This window comes from Protopterus annectens, chromosome 12.part0, assembly GCF_019279795.1.
Source record: "Protopterus annectens isolate FY-2018-M chromosome 12.part0, PAN1.0, whole genome shotgun sequence".
Taxonomy (NCBI): Eukaryota; Metazoa; Chordata; order Ceratodontiformes; family Protopteridae; genus Protopterus; species Protopterus annectens.
Genome location: NC_056746.1, coordinates 622,503,408 through 622,528,407, shown reverse-complemented (window position 1 = coordinate 622,528,407; position 25,000 = coordinate 622,503,408). Strand labels below are relative to the sequence as shown.

Below are 25,000 nucleotides of genomic sequence, written 5' to 3'. Positions count from 1 at the left end.
AGCTGGGCACTATTCCCCACTTATTCTCTGATAATAAACTGTTCCTAAAAGGGCTGGGTGGGATATGCACACACCTGGTGTACTGAAAACACTCTCAAGCTAAATGCAAAAGAGTGCAGCATAGTAGTGTTAAGAAAAAAAGGCTGTTCACACCTCGTAAGTTATAAATGGTACTCCTCTTCAAAGAGAGATATGGGTACTTATATGGTCAACTCTCTAACATTTGATTATCATATTTTCACCACAGTGAGGAATCTTTGTCTGGTCCAGATAATTTCAAAGGGAATGTCTTCAAGATCTGAAGAATTTACCTTACCATTGTACTCTTCCTTTATGAGACCAATCATTAAATATAATGTTGCCCTTGATAAGTAGAATTTCAAGCATGCTGTTCAAATGGAAAGGCCCCAACAATTTTAACTAAAAAAAAAAAAAAAAAAAAGACCTTAAATCCTTCAAACTATGCCGATAGATTAGCTTAACTCTCTTTACACTCAATACCCAACCAGCTGCTCTTAGGTGACATGTGTCTTGCTTTTTGAGCCATGACCTACCTGAACGTGTTTGACCTTCTATATCATTGCAATGGCAGTGGCTGTACAAACATCTGTATTAAGGACCTAAATTTGTACCAACAAATAAACAAGACTTGCTGGTGGGATAAGTTCCTATCTCAACATATTACCTGCCTGTGGAGTAAATTGCTACTACAAATAAGCAAAATACTACTTTGACTTTAAGGCAATTTTTGATGAATGGATGGGTAGGCATAAATTTACACTAAAATGTTCATGTACAGCTTTACTTGATCTGGGAGGTGGGCAATATTTAGTACTCATAAGGCTGACAAGAGGTTTTAAGTGTTTCTAGTTAAAGGTATACGGGATTAGGCCTCTTATAGTCACTTTGATTTTTTGCCTTAGTACTGTTCCTCTGTTCGGATGATATGCTACTGGGCAGTGCATGTTTCAGTCATCAACACCCCATACTCACCCCTACTTTTCATGACTCTGCATAGTACTAGCCATATCAGCCCCATACTTCTTGGAAAAGGACAAACTGCTGCAAAGTGTTCAATCCTTGTCCTCAATAGCCAGCCCTCCAATTATTACATACATACATACTCCAGCAGGTTAGTATAACTGCATTAAGAAATCTATAATTACACAATTCATGTTTTCAGTTCTTCCTGTGTATTCACTCTGCAGTTCTTTAGTTCTCTTTATTTAGAAACCTTATCTTATTATTTTCTGTACTGTGTTTTTGAAGGAAGATGAGTGAACAGCACCCGGTTAGGGGCTAACTTGAGTGCTGGATGGCTAAGAAATGCTTTACTTGTCAACTTCCTTTGCGTAATCTATACATTTACATGATTATATCTTGTATCTTGGGTTCATCACCATAACAAAAACAGGAAGATTTTCATATCACTTGTCATTGTTCATTGGAGTGTCCCTTTGGCCAAAAGAAGGGTACTAGGAATTTTGGAAGCATATTGATGTTTTTTAAAGTATGTTTTGTATATTTATTTATTTATTTTATTTATTTTACATTTTTTTGACCGGGCTAGTCTAGCTGGATATATGCCCATTTTCAGTAGAGGCCCGGGGAGAAAAGCTCCACACAATACAAATCAAATTCACATTTACAGAAGTACATATTTAGGATGCAAATACATTTTATTGTAAAGATAAGAGAAATAAATAAGAGGTTGCAAATTTATAAAGTACATAAAGAAGGTTACATATATTTGAAAAAACTTAGTATAGTTAATAAGAAGTTATATTTAATTGTTGCTAAAGAATACTAGTTAATAAAAGAGAAGAACAACAATAGTGTAGATGTAGATAAGAAAGGAAGATAAAGGAACATGAAATGGAGAAGCAGTTAGGTAATAAATCTAGAAATAATATGTGTTACTTTTTAATGAATCCACTAATAGCTAGGACTATGATATGTTATTAATTATCCATGGCATCCATGCATTCTGAAACCCAGAAGCATACCTCTCAACTGTCCGGATTTTAGTAAAATGTCCAGATTTATGGCTGATATTCTTGGTCTATTCCTCATAAAATTTGTGGTTTTATGGCAAATCACTAGGATGATCTGAGGGTTGAAGTCACTAAATAACAACATACATTTGAGTTACAGGCTTCAAATCTTTCAGAAAATGTGTATTAAAACAAACCCTGTTATTTTAGCAACTGTCTAAGTTTATAAAAGCAATATTTAAAAAATGACCCTACTTTTGGACCTTTGTCCCCCCATTTTGTCCTGCTTTGTCCAGATTTCTTGCACTAAGAAGCTGAGATATATACCTGGCAGAAATGGTAAAAATGTTACTGTTACATACATTTTATCTGTCATCTCCTTGCCTTATTTGTACTGAAAATGCCACCTGAAACTTTACATGGCAGTCTACACATCACCAAAATCAAAAACAAAAACTCATTGTTTAAATTTTCTAGATGTTTTTAAATTTTATAAAATAAGCTGATTAACGTGGTATTTTATTTTATCTATGTTGTAGTTAAATGAATAAGGGAAATGATCCAAATATTATTCTGAGCCACAAGCCAGGCTACTGGAAAGCAGGAAATGCATGAATTTAAAGTATATAAATATATAGGAAGTTATTAGAACATGGATCTGCGGGTGGCCGCTGTGGTCAAGTGGTTAGCATTGCCGCCTCACAGCAAGAGGTTCTCTGGTTCAATCCTCAGCTGGGGTACTGTCTGTGCGGAGTCTGCATGTCCTTCCTGTGGTTGTGTGGATTTCCTCCCACATCCCAAAGACATGCTGTTGGTGGATTGGACACTCTAAATTGGCCCTAGGCGTGAGTGCGTGTGTGTGCCTTCTGTGGAAGGTTGGGCACTGGGCTGGCAACTCGACACCATAAAACTCCATTGTCAATCATGAGCAGACAGGTGATCCGCTGTGATGACCCCTAACCGGGAAAAGCTGAAAGAAGAAGAAGATTAGAACATGGATCTGCAGCATTACTAAGAAATGCAAGGTTTCTGAGCAGGAAGATGGGAAGCTGCAGGTAGTGATGTAGAGGAGGAAGGTGGACATTCCTTGCATCACAGAAACATATGCCAATAACAAAATGAGACATAATGGTGCCTAGACATAGGTTGTTTAGTAATTTAAGACAAGGGTGGGAAGGAAGTTGAATAGCAATCTCCATAAAGAAGAACATCAAACTTGAGATCAGCCCTCAGATGCATCAGAGGAGGATAAATGACTGAGTGAAAGAGAAGCAGTAAGAAGATTATTGTCACAGAGAATTTAAGTTTCAAGGAGCATACTGAGAAAGTCTAAGTGCCAGGGTAGGGAAGAAACAGGAATGAAAGAGCCCTTGAGACATGTAGGGTTCAGTCAACTGGTGTAGGACTGTACCACAAAGGATGGAATTCTGAATATTGTCCTAAGGTGGAGATGGCAAGAGATGTAGAAGTAATGGTGTCATTAGCTAGCAATGACTATTCCATTCTCTGAATATTCTGCTTTGGTCTTCAGAGAGCAAAGTAAAGGGAAGAAGTCATGCTGGGAGGGCGATGGGGCAGGGCAGTGACAGCAGAGGGTAGACCCCATGAAGGAGATTTAAAAGTCAATAGTTTTTCTAAGGGAGGACAAAGTGCAGGTACTTGATGGGCTGCCTCCCAGATTCCTCAGAAATCTGGCTGGTATGCTGGCAGGTCACTGTTGCAGACTTTCAGCAGACCATTGTCCACTAAAGAACTGATTATGAGTTGTATATCAGCAAGCTTGATGCCCTTGTATAAGAGGGTAAAGCAGAAAAAATTCCAGGGAACTACAGGCCTGGAAGCATAACACAGTTAGGGAGAACATCACAGAGAAAGCTTTGAGTTTATTTTAATTTATTTTATTTTCATTAGTTAACCAGTGTAGAACACTGAGCCAAGTGGACCATTTTCAGGTTCTGCCTGGCCAAGTATGATGAAGACAAAACAGAAGAGTTTGATAACACAAAGAAAAATATATGTCAACACACTGTAGTATTCATAGTTTAAGGAGTATATATACAATGTAGTAGAGCTGACTTGTAGCTGAATGGTGGATACAAATGACTGTGGGTTGTTGTTGTTCTTCTTCTTCTTTCAGCTTTTCCTGGTTAGGGGTCACCACAGCGGAATTCCGGTCTGCTAATGATTGGCAGTAGATTTTTACGGTGCCGAGGTGCCAGCCGGATGCCCAACCTTCAACAAAGGCACGCTCATTCACCCGTCTTTCAAACGCCACTCGACCGCAGGGAGGACATGCAGACTCCACACAGAAGCCGCTCCAGCTGAGAATTGAGCAGGAGAACCTCTTGCTGTGAGGCGACAGCGCTAGAATACTGTCAGGAATAAGGGAAATTATAACAGGAAGACCAAATGGTTCTGCCCTGGACCCAGTGCTCTTCAGCTAGTTTATTTCAGACATATTTGAAGAGTCAAACAAAAGGATTATCTGATTCATTCGTGACACCAACTGGGTGTAGCACTGGAAAATGGGCGTGGAGTCTAAGCAAGGATTTGGAGACCTTGGACAAGTGGGCTGTAATATGGCAGTTGATCTTCAATGCAGACAAATGCAAAATGCTACACTTAGGTCACTGCAACCCTAATGTGAAGCATCCACTGGAGAGCAGAAGTGATGGCAACAAATCAGGAAAAGGACTGGGTGTTCACACTATGGCCATAAACATCATGTGGAACAGAGTGAGAGTACAGTGGCAACAACCAACAGAATGCTGGAGTATATTCTCAGAATGCAGGATCCAGAAACAAAGAGGTTTATGCTTTCACTCTGGAGGTTCCTAGTCAGAACACACACTGAGTACTACATGCAGTTCTAGTGGCCATTCAAGACAAGGGACATCAGGCTGCTAGAAAGAGTCCAGAAGAAAGCTGCTGTAAGAGTGCATAGGCTGAAGGAAAAAGGATGTGATCAAATAGTAGACAAGCCAGACATTTTCCACATTAAAGTATACTGGTCATATTCTGTGAAAAATGAAAGTTACAGCCCTTTTAGTTGAGTATGGCTTTCTTATCACATTCATTACCAAGTTATACAGTTTTTTATGCAAACATTGTGTTGTTTTTGCTTTTTATTTTGTCAATATAGATGGTCCCCCCAAAAATATGTTTTTCTTGCCCCAGAATATCCCTTCTGTGACATCATGAATTAATAAAACCACAATGTCTCAATGCCTAAATGAATGTATAGACTACTATATTTCCATGCTAAATACATTAGTTGGAGTGTTTTACTTTCTAGAAAGACAATGTACCTAGAGAAGTAAAACGGGATAAGAAATGACACAGGTGATGATATAATAATGAGAGCATGATGTACATAAAAAGCTGCTCTTCTAAACTCATGAGTTATTTTTTCTTGCCCACAGTGCATTACTGTTCATGTAAATTATCCTCTAGTACCTATTTTGACATAATGTGGGTGTGGCTACAGATAAAAACAAATTAAATTGTGAAACTAAAAACAAAAAAGACAAGAATCACACTATAATCTTAACTTTTTTTTGTAAAATGACTTGCAATACAACTGGAAATTAAATTGACTGTAAAAGAAATATGCTTCAGAACATGACCAAAAATACTTTAAGGACTAGAAGAAACAAGGAAGTATAATATGGCTGTACAAGCTCATGTCACTGAGGTGTGAAAGGACTGCACTGAACAGCGAGGACTCGTATGAGAGGAGGGAGCACAGGAAGCAGGCCATGGGAATAAATTATTCCCTGACTGTGCAAAAGTATGTCTGCATAGATAGGGATGTCAAGCAATGGAATAGATTAGTGAAAAGGGTGCTAGAGATGGAAACAATCCATTCAAGAGGGAATAGGACAAGTGAAGGGGACATAGGGGAACAAAATAGATAGCAGCAAAGTAGAATGTTGAATGCATTTAAACAGCAAACTGTTTAAATCTTGTTTCTTTCTGCCATCACGCATATATAATGTAATGAATCTGATGTACAAGTGTATGCATTAGCATCAAGATGAAAACATGCCAAAAGTATAAATTCTTATTAGGTATAAAACAAATTCATCTGTGATTGCTCTGTACAAAGATAAACAGCTAAATGTAGTGCTTGGGATGAACGACCACTAGAAAAGGCAAAAAGCACTTATCAGGTTTACATTACAGTAAAAAACATGACAAACAGTTCAAGACTGTGAAGACTACGTTAAGGCCACTGAGTGGGAAATTAATAGAAAAGTATAAATCCGAGAGCAATATAGTAGGCCATGAATATTTAAAATACAGTTAAAGTGCACGTGACAATACGAAATGTTCATCATAATGGAAAAGTAAATGTATGTAGAACTTGCATTTTGGTTCTTAAGTGGAAGGAGCAGGGTAATGCTAAATAACAAGGGTCTACTGACAGTAGGCAGTAAATGACTTGAAATAAAGAGAAGCAAATTATAGTTATTAAGGGTGCCAGAAACAGGCAGAGAGAGAGAGAGAGTGACAGTAGGATTATTGGTGGTACGAGTACAGTGACAGGGACAAGTGTATTAGGAAAGTAAACGTATTGCTTACTGGCAGGAAATAATTTAGAGTAGATTTGACTACTTCTCAAACATTACAGAATGTAAAACTTATCATTAGTTACCATATCAATAAAAAAATTGCATAGATGATTGGCAGAGTATTCTGTACAGTAAAAGGTGAGATAACTTGTAACCGTAAACTCTTATACTGAGTAGCAAATATCAAAAATAACCAAAATAGTCTGACTAAATACTTTTTAACATTTAGGACTAACTGCATCCCGTAAGTCACTGAATAACTTTGTGTCAATGCCAGAGAAGTCCATTCAACCAGTGTTTTCTCTGCTACTTCAAAATACTGCTAGCACTGCACCTTAGAATGGAAACCATATCTGGAAACTAGTACTACTTTTACATTACAGATATTTTTCAGCTAAAGCCTTGTGTGCAGCACTGCTCTTGGAAGGAAAATGTTTCCTCAACTAATATGCCATAATTGGCTTAATGGGAGGAAGAAGAACCTCACCTCTGTTTTTTTTTTATTTTCAGTTCATTGTCCCAGACAGAAAATACATATAACGTGGATTCAAACTAATTTGCAAAAAGAGTTTTAAATGATGTAATGTTATTTAATTAATATAACTTGTATAGAAAGGCTTAGGCAAACCAGAAATTTAATTGTGTAATACCTGAAACCAACTTGAAGGAGGTCCATGGGAAGTATGCAAATGATACCTTATGTATGCAAATGACCCCTTGAGACTTGATGAGTCCATAACAATGGCAAAACATATTGTCTACACCTAGTCCAGGTTTGCTTTATTACCCTAAATGCATAAAAGGAGATTCATAGAAAAGCACAAAGTTAATTCGTTTTCACAAGCCATGGTGCTGAAACACTTCAATGTCCTTAAGGGTTCATTTGCACACTTCCCATAGGCCACTTTCAAAGCGGGTTTAAAGTGTTAAACAGTGGCGACTCTAGTTTGCCTGGGTCTTTTTGGCATTTTGTCAGTGTGTCTTTTCAATGTGATCTGTCCATTTTTTTTTGTATTAAAAAAAAAACACTGCTTAGAACATTTCAGAAAAGTTGCTTAAACTTAACCAGCTTAAAGGAGTTGTGAGTGATAACAGTTTGCAAGTTTTCAACTTCACTTAACATCTTATTTTTCATTTTGTATGTTTGTTAAGGATCGTAATTGCTGATAAGCTTTGTGGATTTGTTTCCAACTGTTTCCACTTACAATATTCTATGATTCTAACCAAATGCTTAACAGCACTAATGCTCCAGAGTCAGTCCTGAAAAGAAGCATTCGTCTGTATTTCATCTTACAATTGGAATACGTTAATAACAAAGCCTTATATGGAATTTTTGCCCATTACGTATATATCTATATATCTATATCTATATATACACATATATACATATATATATATATATATATATATATATATATATATATACACATATATATATATTTATATATATTTATTTTGCTAGATATATAAACACATTAACACAGACACACAGACACACAGACACACACACACACACACACACACACACACACACACACACACACACACACATACATATACTATATATCTTTCCTTCTTGGTTTGATTATACAACTTTATAAGAGCCCACACAGGAAACAAAGAAAACAAAACTTTGTCAGCACTTTCTGGATGCACAAACATTGTGCTAACATTTCCTAAATCATCTAATATGAATGCCCTCAGATCAGCGGTTCAGTATTTGCTTACAATAACTAGTGCCTAGCTTTTTTAGGACATGTTCAACATGAAACTGCTCTCATCGCAAGCATTCTTAACCCTGGAAGATACTGACATTTGTGCAGTCACAGAAACCTTGTTCAAAGATGCAGGGAGCACCCCAGCTTTACCTGGTTACTCATCCTATCATACATACAGACCCAAAACTGAGGGCAGGAAAGTCAAAGGAGGTAGTGTTTCAATATATACTAAAGATATACACACCTTCAGAGCAGTCAAACAGTATGACACACAGGAGATGCTCCAGGTGCATTTAACGGTTGACAAGACCCATATTCAAATCATAGTTAGCTACAGGCCACCCAACTTTGACTCAGGACACCCATGGCACCTATCATAACCTCCTTGATTCTAATAAGGTTCAACCCTTTACCCTAATCCTTGGGCTATTTTAACTACCCAACCATTAATTGGAAGAACTACTCATGCCAGAACACAAATGCTCAAAGATTCCTTGACTTCGTCAATGCCAGTGCCTTGGAGCAGCTGGTTGACACCCCCACAAGTGGTGATGACATCTTGTACTTAGTACTAACCAGCACAGGGAACCACTGCATCACCCCTACAGTATCATCATCCCAGGTAAGATCAGACCAAAAAGTGGTCTCCTTCTAAGTCACCATCTCCCCTGACCCCCCCCCCAGCTAGGGATAAACAAAAACATTTCTCCTAAGCTGATTACAACCTCCTGGGGAAGGTCTAAAAAACTTCACAGCCCCCCTCCCCAACAGTAGGAGTTGGCACTAATGTACAAAGCTACACCAAAGGGCTAGACGACCATTTATATTAATGCGTGGATTCAGCAATACCTGACAGGACAAAATTCTCCTCCTCAAGGAAGAGTAAACTTGTCTGGTGGACATCAGCTATAAATAAACTCTACAACAAAGGAAAAACGTTACTGCCCAGGACCAAGAAGAAACAAGTGCCAAACTGGAAGCAATCTCTCCTTGGCCCAAACAGGTAAATAAGGGTATTAGTGAAGTCCTCCAAAGCTAACTTTGAGTCCAAATTGGCCACATCTACTAAAGACAATTATAAGGCCTTCTTCACATACATCTGCAGTCTAAGGGGAAATGCCCAAATTGGCTCAGAACTGACGGTCAAGGACACCACATACACAAATGCCATGGATATAGACAACCTGCTTTCTGACAGGCTCAGTCAAAACTTCACCCCCCTGTTCCCTCCATCAGTAATTCAGGATATCCTCAGCATCTGTCCTCCACCCCTTATCACTAGGGAACAAATCATTACCACTGTCACAAAGGCTAAAACACAGCTTCCATGGGACTCGATAACATCCCAAGCTGCATCCTGTGTCAATTCAGGCAGGAACTCGCAGCAACATTAGGCACCCTATTCAACCTAAGCTTGAGAACTTGTTTCATCCTAGGTGAGTGGAGGACAACCACTGTCATCCTTGTGCACAAAGGTGGAGCATCCACCCATCCAGACAATTATAGACCCATCAGCCTAACTAGCCTGATTTGCAAGGCCATGGAATGCATTACAATGAACCTCATCAATAAGGACATCGGCAACCTCCAAATGTTTGATTCCACACAGTTTGGTTTTGCCAAGGGGAGATTATACCTGTTGAATCAGGTAGACTTCTTTGAGTCAGTCACCAAAGCCATGGATGAGGAGAAGACAGTGCACACTGCCTACCTTGGCCTGGCCAAGGTCTTCAACACTATTTCCCACTCGGGCATAATAAACAAACTATCCCAGCTTGGAGTAAATCCTTATTTGCCTAGATGGGTAGCTAACTGACTCACTGATAGAACTCACTTAGTCAAAATAGGGTTAGCTACCTCAAGTAGTGGACCGGTAATGAATGGTGTACCCCAGGGATCAGTCTTGGGGCCCCTGCTGTTTGGGATATAGTTCTCTGAGCTGCAAGCCAAAACCAGAGGTTATGACTGACCAGATTTGCAGATGACTGCAAGCTGGATGCTGTTATCAACTCCCCTAGGGAAGAAGACATACTACAAGAGGGTCTCACCCAGACAAATGATTGGTGCCAGAAATATGGCCTCAAACTAAATGCCAAAAAATGCAACACGATCCCCTTTGGGGAGAGTGATGTCTCCAGAAATAATCACATTAATAACAGCATCCTAAGCACGCACGCAAGCAGTTGTAAGGGACCTGGGCACCAAGTTGACAGCAATCTAACTAAATGCCAAAAAATGCAACACGATCCCCTTTGGGGAGAGTGATGTCTCCACAAATGATCACACTAATAACAACATCCTAAGCAATCAAGCAGTTGTAAGGGATCTGGGCACCAAGTTGGCAGCAATGTAACTTTTGACCACCATGTTGTCTCCATTGTATGGAGAGCTTTCTACATGGCTCACCTCATCAGTAAGGGTACTTCTTCTAGCAACAAAGAAGTCATAACTTCCCTGCATTCCTGCCTTATCAGGCCCATCATCGAGTATAACACCCTTTTCAGCATGTACCTCGTGAAGCACATGCAGCAGCTGGAGACCACAGAGGTCCCTGACCAGGAGAATCCAGGGCTTCATAAATCCATCCTACATGTATAGGCTAAAAGCCCTGTCCCTCTACTCCATCTCATACAGACTCCTCAGAGGTGATCTATATCTGGCATACAGATAAATCTCTGACCCCACCTTGATGAAATGACTGCACATCTGCAAGCCAAACTCCAGCGTCAAATAGAGCACTTCATTATCCCTCTTTAAGAGTAACCTAGATGACTGGATGGGAAATAGAAAATATACCCCTGGGATTCCACCTGTGTTCCTGCTGGACAGGGGCACTGGGTGATGACTTGTGGGAACATGGGGCTAATTTATTGGCTAGGCTTATAAGAGCCTCAGGGCCAGTAGCCTAATAACTTACTAAGATCCTATGCAGCAGAAGAGTGTAACAAGCATACATTTAACTAAGTAACAAATAACAAACTGCACTGAACAAACCATGCAGCAGTTTACATATGTTTTTCAGATAATGCAAAGTCAAGTAGGGATGCATAATCCAATGTGAGGAAGAAGAACCCTTACCTGAAAACAAAAATCACATATGAATAGTTGACCCTGGAACACAGTAAGATGGGGCAAATACTATTATATACTGACAGTTACGTGTGCTGGTACTACGTGCAATATTACTTTAGGACCAACAAGATTTTTTTTTGTTTCTGTAATTTATAATGAACAATAGATAAAATGTGCATCAAATTTAAATTGTTATTCTGTAGGTAGTTACCTTTAAAACAGTTACAAGTGTTATATTTTCTGTTTGTGATAACATAGTCATTGACAGCTATATTTTTCTCATAAGAGTCATAAGATATACAGATCAGCAGCTCTGATGCATGGGGGACATACTTTGGAAACAGAGTCAGAATCCCAGAAAAAACAGCTATGTTCCTTTTCAAATTAGGCTATTACACATAATGGCAAAATGATATACAAAATTTAAGGAACATATGTAGTTAAAACTGCTTTCTCTTGTTGTACATTGTTCATTACTATTTACTAGCAGACAAACATAGCTTTGTTATTTTTTATCAGCACTGGAAGAACACTGCAGTGCCTTATGCAAGAAATGCTATTGCAGCCTCGGCCCTATTCTAATAAGACTACATACTGTGCAATCTTCCAAATCAATATAATTCCAATTTTTGCTTATGCACTAACAATAAATGTGTCACAGTTCAATGTTTCTTTGTAAAGTTCTAAGACAAGTGACTCATTACATTCAGTTCCTTTCTCAAGTGTACCTAAATATTTAACAGATGTGTTACATAATATATAAACAATTCTTTTCTTTATAAAGAAACACAAAATGATAATTAATAAACATTAAAAAGCACACAAAACACAGAGCACTGAGACAGACTTTAGCCTTTGAGTGAAATGTATTCAACAGCTAATAAATCCAAATAATTAAAAGCTTTTTGTCTGTTCTGGGCAGAATAGTGCAGTACTATGTGTATTACAGTTGTCATGGGGAACATTTTTCATTCAGATGAAACATTCAAACTACAAAACAAAACTATATTTGGAGCAATTCGTCATTACTATAAAATCCAATTTAAATATGCTGTGTGTTTTGTATTACACATAATACTGGAATATATGGGATAGAAATGTGTCCTATTATACAACATATTTTTCTATCAGTTCCATCATAAAGCACCTGCTGTAAATTATTTAGCTTCTCAGTAAGCATTTATTTTCAGTTCTTCATTTTGACATAGTTTACTAAAACGACAACATTCCTGTCTGGGCTGTACTCACAGTTCCTCCATTTAGCACAACGGCCATCTCAGTGGGTTGATAAACGTTGCTTCGAAAGGGGGCCGATGGTCTCGTGCTCATGCTTCCATTCCGGAATCCAGCGGTTCTAAAAGCTGTAGTAGAAAGTTAGAGTATACTTTCAATGTTTGTACTGCAACTGCCCCATCAAGTCCCATGCATTCAATCAAAATAAAACTGTACACTACTGTTTTATGTACTTTCCATTCATATTGTTACATTTTACTTTAGCCTCAGTGAAATATTAATTATTATTGCTATTAGATCACATGTATTTGTTAGGAGAAAACATGTGCGTTATGTATCTAACCTTATTGAGAAGAAATTGCACATTAAAGAAGTCATTCCTGTGAAATATCCTGTCAGAATACATTCTGACACTTTACACATTAAATATAATCTACATTTATTATTGTATGTACAACTGTTTTTGTGACACACACACACACACACACACACACACACACACACACACACACACACACACACACGCACACACACACACACACACACGGACTCCCTTCAAAATTTTGAATTCCCAAAACCTCGAATTCATATGGTCGAGACCATATGATCAAAGTTTTACAACTTTAAAATTCTGACTGGAGATCTGCATACAGTGCGGAACAGGAAATTCTCCCTTTTCCTCGCTGTAGTGCGATCTCAGAGTTGATAGATCTAAATAGCAGGGGGTGCAGGGGGGATTGCACCCCTGCAAAAACATTGAGAAACATAGTTTTGTGCTCCTTTTGAATTTATTTCAGAGTTTCAAAGTTCTAAATCATATGGTCTCGAACATATGAAATTCGAAGTTTTGGGAATTTGAAATTCTGAAGTGAATCCATACACACTTATATATGGATATAAAATATGTAAGTTTCCTCTGTCTTTCCATCTTCACAATGATATCCATATAGTCTTGAATGTCATTTCATTCCAGAAATAGATACTTCTGTGTTTGCTCAAAAAAAATCCCCTCAACCCTGGTCTCCTTATAATAATTGTATGTGATAAACTGTGTAATTTGCAATTTATCTACCTTGAGTATTTTTCATGCGTCCCTCTACTACCTAGTCTAATTTTTTTTACACTGTTGGTACTACTAATTTTCTTTTCTTTTTGTGATGGCTGCTCTACAACTGCACTAATAACAAGAACATCTGACATATTTAAACACTGTAAAAATGTAGCATGGTATACATTTGAAGAAATGCCAAGACTGTTCTTTTTGGTTTGTTAGTATATGACATGAAAAAATAAAAGGAAATATCCTTATTAAACAACATTGGCCTGCAACTATTTATACCACACTGGCATCATAAGAACAATCTTTCTAAATCCCACATACTCCTAGTTACAAGTGTTTTTTATTTTATTTACAAAGAAAGGTACGAAAACCAAGTTAAGTCCAAAGTACCTACTTATTTTCATGATTGTTTCAGAACATTAGCTGCCCCCCCATTCTGTACTTCTAACTGCAATCTGTCTTTATATGCTGTACTGTTTGTATGCTCTGCTGTTTTTCTACTTCTTTTAAACCTTTTCTCTTATAAATTCTTGTCTTCCTAATTTCCACATAACTCCTTGGTAAAATTGGCTTATTTTATTTCAGTAAGACAGGTATGCACAACAAGCAAGTCAGAGTACCTACTGCCTTTTCTTATTGTTACTGTAGACTTGCATATCTGTGAAATCAGGGCCAGCCCTTTTCATCATACTATTGGCTATCAACCACTTTTCTGGTCTAGTCTGATCCTCCCCCTCCCCACAAGAGCAACTGCAGCCTAACCAGGGCCAGCCCTTTTCGTCATTGGCTATCCACCACTTTTCTGGTCTAGTCTAATCCTCCCCCTCCCCACAAGAACAATTGCAGCCTAATCAGGGCCAGCCCTTTTCGTCATGGTATTGACTATTCACCACTTTTTCTGGTGTATTCTGTCCTCCCCCTCCCTCACAAGACCTATTACAGCCTAATCTAGCTTTCTTAAGCTACAGAAGCCAGTGTCTTGGTACTGCTGTAACATTAAGTTTAGTACCTAACCGTGTCTTATTCCCTCCCTTACTTGAAATCTTACCTCTGTTCCTTGCTGGGCTCCACATTTAACTAACTTTATATCTTACAATTACCATAGTGTCTGTGCTTTTCCCCACACTTGCTAAGCAGCCTACAGCGATTTTTCTTTGTCCCTTAATTCCCTTACCCACCAAGCTATATATTTTCTATTTTGCCACTAGATGACACTACTCAACCACTTATAGTGTAAAGATCACTGATATAATTTTTCTGTTCTCTCCCAAGCAATTCTCCACTCTCATAGCATATTTACCCCACCGGACTGCTTTGACTTGTGCATTGTTTTATTACCTTTCTCCCCCCACACTCCCCAGCCTAGACTCACCTCTGCTGTTCATGTACTTCCCCTTAGCTCCCACATTTCAGCTACAGCTGGCTGATTGTTTTCTGCCAGCCTCCTTCTCTCCAGCTCTTCCCGCTCCATTTGCTCTACGGGCTCACTCTGCTCCCATACCCTAGACCCAAATTCCCACCCACTCCTACTACTCCTACATTTATTTCAACTCGAAACCCCTCCCTCTCTCAACCAACCAATCATTTCCACTCTGTAACTACTCCCCTCTCTACCTCCACCTGCCAATCACAATCACTCCAACCCCGCCCATCAAAGTCCCTATAAACATCTATTTCTACTCCATCTATACACATACATAATCTGCCCTACTCATTTTATACTGCTAATATACACATATACTCCTCTATCATGCCTTGCCTCCTACCTCAAACCATTATCACCCCAGCTATCTGCATTCTATTTTACTCCCTTTATACCATGCTACCTCCTACTCCTATAACCAACTCCACCCTCCTACCCCCCCACTCCCACCCTCCTTCCTCATTCCACTAAAACACACTTCCACAACATATCCGCCTCTCTAGTTCAACCCAACCCGCTCCACTACTTCAGGATAAAACTTTTCCCCCCTCCATTAAATACTACAAACCTAAACTAATACCTTGCTGTCCACAAATATTGAAGACCAAATCAAAAATACTAATACCCTTCCTCAACTACCTCTGCTTAGCAGGAGACATACACCCAAATCCTGGATCAAATACTTCCTCTAGTCCCAATCTCCCCATCACAAGCAATAAAACCAACCATAAATACCTCAAATTCTTCACCATCAATGCCCGAAGTCTAAGAAATAAAGTAGCCCACTTTCATGCTTGGCTAAACTACAACCTACCCGACATTGTAGCCATCTCAGAAAACTGGCTAAAATCTCATATTTGTGACTCTGAAATCCTCCCTCCTGGATTCCAATCCCTCAGACACAATTGCTTAAATAGAAAAGGGGGTGGGGTAGCCTTAATCTACTCTAACCTCCTATCTATCACTCCCTACCCCAATCCTATCCCTCCATTCAACAATGCAGAACTAGTAATAGGCCTCCTAAAAATAAATAACCACAAAAGCATTTGTATCATTGCCCTCTACATCCCCCCCTAGTAATAACACCACAACTCTTGAAGAAATGCTCATTTGGTCCTCTACCAATATTAAACTAGAGACCTTCATACTTGGAGATGTAAATATCAATTGGAATAAAATCAACAACTCTAATCCCACCATATCTATCAATCTATTTAACTATACCCAACTAACTAACTCCATTACCAGACCCAACAAAACAACCCCCCCAAGTACCACACTGGACTGGATCCTAGTATCCCATCCTAATAAAGTCTTAAACTCTGGCATTATACCTGACCCTATAGGAGACCACTTGCCAGCTTTCATACACAGAGCTACCCACTCCTCTCCTCACCTACACCAATATATTCACACAAGTAACCTCACAAACTTTAACCCCACTTCTTTCTCTGACTCCCTAAAACAAACAAACTGGAACCCCCTAAAAACTCTTCCACTAGACAATACTGTAGAATTTTTCAACTCAACCTTCTTAAACATCCTCAACTCCCTAGCTCTGCCACGAACAAAAAGAGTAAAAACCAAGACCACCCCATGGCTAACCAAAGATACAAAAAAACTTATGCTACAAAGAGATAAATCCTGGAAAACATATCATCAAAACACGCAGCCAGAAACTTTTCTTAAATATAAACAACTCTGCAACCTCACTAAAACAAATCATCAGAAACAAAAAGTCCTACTATATCAAACTCCAGTCTAACCAATCAAAAAACCCCAAACATTTCTGGAATTCCATTAACTCTTCTCAACCCAGGTACCAAAAACAACCCCTGTCCTGACACCAGCATATCTAATCCTGAAATAGCCTCTCTATTCAACTCCTTCTTCACCAACTCCATAGCAGAACTGATCAAGACCTTCCCTAACAATAACCCTTCCCCTCAACCTATCCAATCTTCCTCATCTCCTACACCACCCTCTGCCCCCAGTCCTCCTCCAATATTTGAACTTAAACCCATCTCAACCTCCCACATAAAAAATTACTCTCTAAATTAAAACTATGCTCCAGTGCCCCTGACGATATCCCGTCTTCCTTCCTAAAAATAGCCACAGATGGTATCACTCTCCCCATTATCGTCTTGATAAACAGATCCATGCATGAATCTTATGTGCCCAAATTATGGCATGCTGCCTTTATTCTACCTCTCCATAAAGGAGGCAAAAACAATAGCATCTCTAACTACCGCCCCATACCTATCCTCTGCCCAATCTCAACACTTCTGGAAAAATGCATCCACCTTCAGCTTATGCCATACCTAGCCAATCACCAACTAATCACTCCAACCCAACATGGCTTTGTACCTGGCCATAGTACTATCACTGCCCTTCTCTCCTTCTTAGACACAATAAATCTTGCCCGTGACTCTGGAAAAATAATATCAACAGTTATACTAGATCTGTCCAAGGCATTCAATACTATCTCCCACACCCATCTCTTGAACCATCTTTCTAACCTTTATCTCTCCCAGAATACCTTATCCTGGTTCTCAAGTTACCTCTCTGACAGGTCTCAAGCTGTGAAATCGGGGAAAGGCACATCAACCTTCCTTCCTACCCCCACTGGGGTACTCCAGGGATCCATACTCGGTCCAATGCTATTCAACATCTTTATTAATGATTTCCACAAAGCCATACCCAACACCAAAATTGTACAATATGCAGTCGATTTAACTTTAGTCTGCTGTGCCTCTAACATCTCAAAGCTTCAAACAGTGACCCATACCTACTTTCTCCACCACTGAAAACTGGATGCTCCAAAACCACCTCTCGCTAAATGCCAACAAATCCAAAATACTATTATTCTCTCCCTCAAAAGCTTCCCCTCTTGATAAAAACTTGTTCCAAATTATTGGCCAAAACAACTCTACTATAAAGGTTGTTCCCTTTGCTAAACTACTTGGGGTTACTACTGATGAACACCTAAAATTCGACACTCACATCCAGCAAAACATTATGAAAATCCATATAAAACTTGGTATGCTATACAGAAACATCCATTTTCTCTCTCCTTCCACCAGACAAACTCTCGCCACTACCTATCTACTCCCCTCACAAACGTATGGTGCTCCTCTACTAACAAACGTATCTGCCTCTCTATCCTCCAAATTGGAAGTCTGTTATAATAAGATTTCTAAATTTGCAACCAAAGCCAAATTCTCCTCCCATCATTGTACTGCCCTTTATTTGTTAAATTGACTTGAACTCTCCAACCATCTAGGCTATCTACAAATTACTACAGCCCAGAGACTAATGTTTCAACCTACTAAGTGCCCAGCACAAACCAACATCCTTCAACCTTCCACCCCTCAGAGAATTCTAAGATCTACTCACCAAAACTTAATCACTGTCCTCAAACCCAATCATCCTGCTGGTCAAAAAATGGAATTCTCTTCCTTCCTCTCTAAGGACTTGTGAAAACTTTAAAACTCAGCTACATTTCTACCTTTCCTCTAACAGGAAATGCAACTGCACTCTCCCCACCTAGCCAAATAATCAATCCACTGCTTAAACTCCTGACTAACTCTGAGTACAAGCTAACCTAACATAAATGTACATATTGTAAATAACATAATTGTTGTTTGTCTTTCGGCTTTTCCCGGTAAGGGGTCACCACAGTGGAGCTCCGGTCCACTAATGATTGGCAGCAGATTTTTATGAAACACCGAGGTGCCATCTCGATGCCCAACCTTCAACGAAGGCATGCCCATTTACGCACACATGTCTTTCGAATGCTACCCAACCATGGGGAGGACATGCAGACTCCACAAAGAAGGCACTCCCAAGCCACGCTGAGAATCGAACGGGAGAACCTCTTGCTGTGAGGTAACAATGCTACTGCCATACCACCGTACATATTATAAATAACCCATCCCACCTTTTTTTCTCTCTTTTCCTTCTAAGTCTTTATTCTTCCTCTCAATTAAGTTACCACTGCCATCCTAAATATTTAGATACTATGTAACCAAAGAATTGATTCCTGTTCTCTAGCATGAAATGAAATCGTAATTGTGTCTTCTTTACTATGATTGTATATGTAACTAAACTATGTAATGCAGAGCTTTTCTCCCCGGGCCTCCACTGAAAAGGGGCTCCCTGAGCCCAGTGGACATCCCCGGTCATCAAACTGGAAATACATAAATAAATAAATATGAACAAATGAAATTTTCATAAAAGATGTTAGATAACTTGCTTGTTATCAAAGTACCAGGTAGCATGTATGTGATACCATATTTGGATAGACCTAAATGAAAGTCATTGTTTAGCACGGCTGACAGATATCTAATATGCAGTATGAGGAACTTCTCTGACTCTAAAACATTAATGGTTTTGGAAAACTTCCTTCTTGAAGTTAGTAAGATGTAAATGAGGCAATTTAGATTGTTCTAGTCATTTAGGCTTTGGTATGTTAAGGCATCAGTACTACTCAGAAAGTGGTTTAACACTTCTCAAACATCAACAATGGTGGGAATCTGTTTCATCAGTAGAGTGAAAATTAATATGAAAATATAACACCATGCTAGTTGTGTGAATGGTATTCCCATGTCTTATGCTTTTAAGCAGGTAAATAGAGCAAATCTCACATTTGAGGAATTGCTTTAACCCACCTGCAAGCTATTTAAGGAGGTTCATCATCTATCATCCATGGAAATAATTTGATTTTCATACATTTTAGGTATTGTGCATAATGCAGACACCCATGTTCAGTCATGAAATGCATGGACAGACATGTCAAGGTGTCTTCCCCATGCTCAAGTATGTAGCTTGGAGGTAGATCAACATATTATAAAAGTGCAATACTTTTACAGCTTTAAGCCTACATGAAATATCTCAGAACTGAAGATCTGTTAACTGTACTGAAGTGTGTAACTGGGGAGTGTGTAATAGAATTACTTAATTGTAGGCATCTTCAAAACACTCTGACAACTGGTATTTATCATGAGGTACAGGAAGGGTGCTTTTGTAATTTCTGTCTGTATCTCTTGCAATAGATCATGAAATGTCAGCATCCCTTTATGTCAAACTTGCCCAATAGACAACTGATCTTGGTGTGGTTCCATAATAGAATGGTGTACACTCAGGCACTATGGAACCCCGAAGATTTTCTTAGTCTTTCAATTCCAGTTTGAAATGGTCCCAGTTAAGAGTATACTTAGCAAGTTTTGGCTTGATTTAGTGTGACATGCAATCCTTAACTGGTTGCTTGAACAGAACTGGCTATTGCAGGGTGGAGCTGTAGTTAGACAAAAACTAAAGAGGGTGAAAAATCCTTCATTTGAAGAGAAAAAGGAGTGACTTTGGGGAAACAGTCATTTCCTTCTGTGATAAAGGAATGTTTTGTCTGGTGGATTTTCCTTAGAACTGAAGAATCCTCAATTTTACCCCAGAAATGAGGATTACTGGTTTCTTGGGAACCATGTGGGTGCAAGACTTATTGGAGCATGTATTTTGAAACACTGGTGACTCTTCTACATTTTTCTTCTTCTGGGCCTGATACTGGAAGGGCCTCTGTCTGCAGTTAATTGGAAATTTGTCTACTATTTCACCAGATTATGCTTAAAGTGTACTGTCACACTTTAAAAGTGCATGTTGGCAGATGGTAAGTTAACTGCTATAATGCACTTTGCCCTAATAACTTCATATTTATTTGGGCTGTGTTTTTAATAAAAACTTTGTTAACTTTTTATTCAATGCATGACCCAATAAGTTTAAAGTTTCCTATGGTGGCATTAACTAAGGGCTCTTTCGTCAACTTTAAAGGACATATTTCTGCACCTGTGCAGAAATGTGAAATGTGTTCATTAAAGCTTAAGGACACATTTCACGTTTTCACTGAGCTGATGTCACTGAGGTAAAAGATCATGTTTAACTTTCAGTGGCATCAATGTGGTGAAAATGAATTTAACAACTGCTGGTTACAGTCAATGCTGTAACAATAATTTTTGCCAGTCTGGCAAAAATGCTAATCGGCACTTTATGTGTCATGTAAACTGGGGTTAAAAGGTAAGTTGCCGAGTGCGACAATACAGTTTAAACCTTCTACATACTTAGAGAAAATCTGCATACATTTGTCTTCTGGAAGAAAAGACTGAACAGTTTAAAGATTTCATTTTGTGTTTTGCTTTCTGTTGTGAGCAACTGAAATGAGCCTGTAGCTTGCACATGAGTTAAAAGGACAATGAAGCAAACTGCACTCCTGCAACAGTTTTGTTTAGACAACTCGTTGTTCTTCTGTTTGTTTGTACTTGGATTGAAGGCACTTTGCTTTGTTTTGGTTATTTTCCCTTCGGTAAAAGTTAACATGTCATTTTACAAAGTTCAGCACTGTGATTGTTTCATTCCTTAATCCTGAGTCAGTAGTCCTTAAAATGCAAGACGTAAAGGATTTTTCACTACCCTGACGACCATACTGGGACAGCAGAGATCATGCCAAATTTTCACGTTTAGACAGATGGGAGTGATACTGAATGATAAACACATGGGTGTGTTACACATAATGCTTGCTTCTAGCCTTTACCATTGACTCTTTATCAGTGGATACCAATGTTTCCTGTATCCAAATTATAAAATCTGAGACCACTGTTTCTGCACAGTGGTGTTAAAATGTGGTTTTCTACCATCCTACACTTCCCATTCCAAATTAACTGTACAGTCCACTTCTGGCATTTCTTAACTCATACAGAGCATGGTGAAGTAGTTTAACGCCTTGCAGTATAAAATGCCTTACAACAGAAATTCACTTTTAATGTATTTAGTTTTCCAGTAAGTCTGTACACGTGATGACAGCTATGAAATTGTACTAGTAGGTATTCCCAGAAAGTTTGTCAATGGTTTTCCACCATATGGAATACAAAGAAAATACACACACACAGATACATACATATGTATATATATATATATATATATATATATATATATATATATATATATATATACACACACACACACACACACACACACATATATATATATATATATAAAACATACACACACACACACACACATATATATATATATATATATATATATATATATATATATATATATATATATATATATATATATATATATATATATATATATATATATATATATATATATATATACACACACGTTTTATATATATATATATATATATATATATATATATATATATATATATATATATATACATATTGACACATACTTGGGTACAGCTTACAGCTGTACAGAATAGAAAGGGAAGCTGAGCAGAGTCAACAGTGTCCCTGCTGGGAACAATTAAATATGAGACATATTAACCCACAGCCTGGACTAGAGATAAAAGCCTTGAAGTCTGTAGAGTAAAATAGCCAAGTTATTATGTAAGTAGGAACCACAAAACTCGAAAACTTGAAACCAGAAAACTAGTACACTGGTCGAATAACAAATCCCAGGAATGCAGGACACAGACACCAAAACTAGCGCTTTCATTCACTTTTATTATGTGAACTTCTTCAGAAACAATGAACTCATTACCACAAGCATTTTATACCTTCATTCATAAGTCACATGACAATCATTTAAAATGATGGTATCGTTTTCCTTCTGTATGTAAAAAAATCAATTTAAAATACAATATTGTATCCCTCCTATCTACTTTTGTAAACACTTATACACATATAGAGTCATAATAATGATCATTTAAAATAGTCATCCTATAAACCTTGTCGAAATGACAAAAAACATTTTAAATTTATAGTCTCATTCAGACCGGGTGCCCTATCAGCTCCTAAATACAACTGCCAAAAGGCTTCTTTACATTCTAACAAATTATTGCTATCCCCAGTAAAATCCTGCTTCCTTACATAATCTATCACAAAAAAATGAAATTTTTTGTGATCAATACAAATTTGTGCATGTCTGGCCATGGAATTGTTACCATCTTTTTTCTTTATGGCTAACAGGTGTTCGTAAATTCTACGTTTAAGACATCTACTAGTTTTGCCTATGTAGTAACTGGGACATGATGAACATGTTGATATATAAACTACAAAATCACTTTCACAAGTAAAATGATCCTTGCCCCAAAAAGTTTTTTTGAAATGTTTCAGTTTAACAAAAGATGTGTTAGCAATAAACCTACATTGTTTACAATGATTACAAGCAAAAGTCCCTATTGTCTTAGTCCTTCTAGTGTCAGAACTCTGTTGGACCTGTCCTTGTTCTAACATTTTCTTAATATTTGTTACCTTCTTATAGGTGAATCTCGGTTGGATTCCTGTATATTTAACTAAGTCTTTGTTACCCAAAATAATTTTCCAATTTTGTGTAATAATATCTCTAATAAACCACATTTTGTAAACTATTGGCAAAGGAGAAGCACAAAAATATTGTATAACTTTGTTGTTAAACTGAACCTCATTATAATGTGAATCAATGTTAACATCAGTTTTTGCTAAAATAGGTAGTGCTACCCCACATCTCAATTTAAGTACTTCTTTCTCTATTTTTTCAACCATATTTCATCATATCCCTTAAAAATAAACATGGATCTTAAAATGTTTAGTTCTTCCAAGAATACTTTTTCATCTGAAGTGAGACGACTCAACCAAATGATCTGTCCCTTCACAACCCCCTTCTTCATGTGGGCTGGATGTAAACTTTCTTTGTGTAAATATTGATTAGCAAAAACTGATTTCCTAAAAATCCTACTTGTGAAACAATTACTTACTAAATCATATGTCAACTGTATGTCCAAAAAATTGATTGTTTCACCATAACCACTCACACTAAATTTTAAGAATTCTGTAGTGTTGTTTAAATAATTAACAAATTCATTAAATCTTATTTCATCTCCTTGCCAAACAAAAAACAAATCGTCAATGTAACAAAAATACAATCTGATCTCTTCATTAAAAGAATTTTCTGCCAAAAACTTATTCTCCCAGTTTGCGATTACTAAATTGGCAAAAGCCGGGGCTACGCTTGACCCCATAGCTACTCCAGAAATTTGCTTGAAAGGTTGATCATTGAACCTGAAAAAATTATTATCCAATACTAGCTCCGTTAGTGAACATATTGTATTAATTTTTGTATTACTAAAATCTGTTCCTTGTGTCAGATATTCCATTAGATATTCTAAACCTGTTTCCTGATCAATGGATGTATATAATGACTTCACATCCAGTGAAGCAAAACAAAAATGTCCCTGTGGGACTCCAAACATTTTCAATTCTTCCAATAAATGCCAAGAGTCTCTCAAATAATGTTTGGACTTTTGCACTACAGGGTTAAGAATATAATCAAGCCATATTGAAATGGACTCTGTTTTAGATCCTCTTGCTGAAATAATAGGTCTAAAAGGTGGATTAACCATGTTACTCTGAACTTTCGGAATACAAAAAAATACTGCCATCTTTGGGCCGTTAACTTGTAAATAATCATAACTTTCTACATCCAGTTCTCCTTGGCAGTATAGGTCAAATAGCAACATGTCCAATCTACTGAAACTATTTTTTATTTCTCCAAAGTTAACTCTTTTATAAGTAGTCTCATCTTGTAAGAGATCAAAAATAGATTTAGTATAATCATTACTATTCATAACCACTACTTTGCCTCCCTTATCCGCCTTCATAATTATAATTTCTTTGTTTTTGCTCAAGGTAAACAAAGCCTCATGTTCTCCTTTGTTTAAGTTGTATACATCAGGTTAAAATTTTATCTTTCTAAACTCAGCTTCACGCATATCCTGAAAAACCTGTAAAGTAGCTTGTAATGGGGGGTTAAAAGTACTAGCTTTTTTTGGCCTAGAAAAATTACAGATATTACTATCACTCTTTTCTTGCAAAACATCATGCAAAATGTATTTCAAATTTAATTTCCTTAAATATAGTCTAAAATCA

At 37.8% G+C, this 25,000-nt stretch overlaps 1 protein-coding gene across 1 annotated transcript in view; it reads right to left on the bottom strand.

Annotated features, from left to right (window-relative positions):
- Positions 1–25,000, bottom strand: part of GPRC5B (G protein-coupled receptor class C group 5 member B) — a 522,828-nt gene that overhangs the window by 23,919 nt on the left and 473,909 nt on the right. The window contains exon 3 of the mRNA XM_044089743.1: positions 12,607–12,719. Coding sequence (XP_043945678.1) covers positions 12,607–12,719 — 113 coding nt within the window. The remainder of the gene's footprint in view (positions 1–12,606; positions 12,720–25,000) is intronic.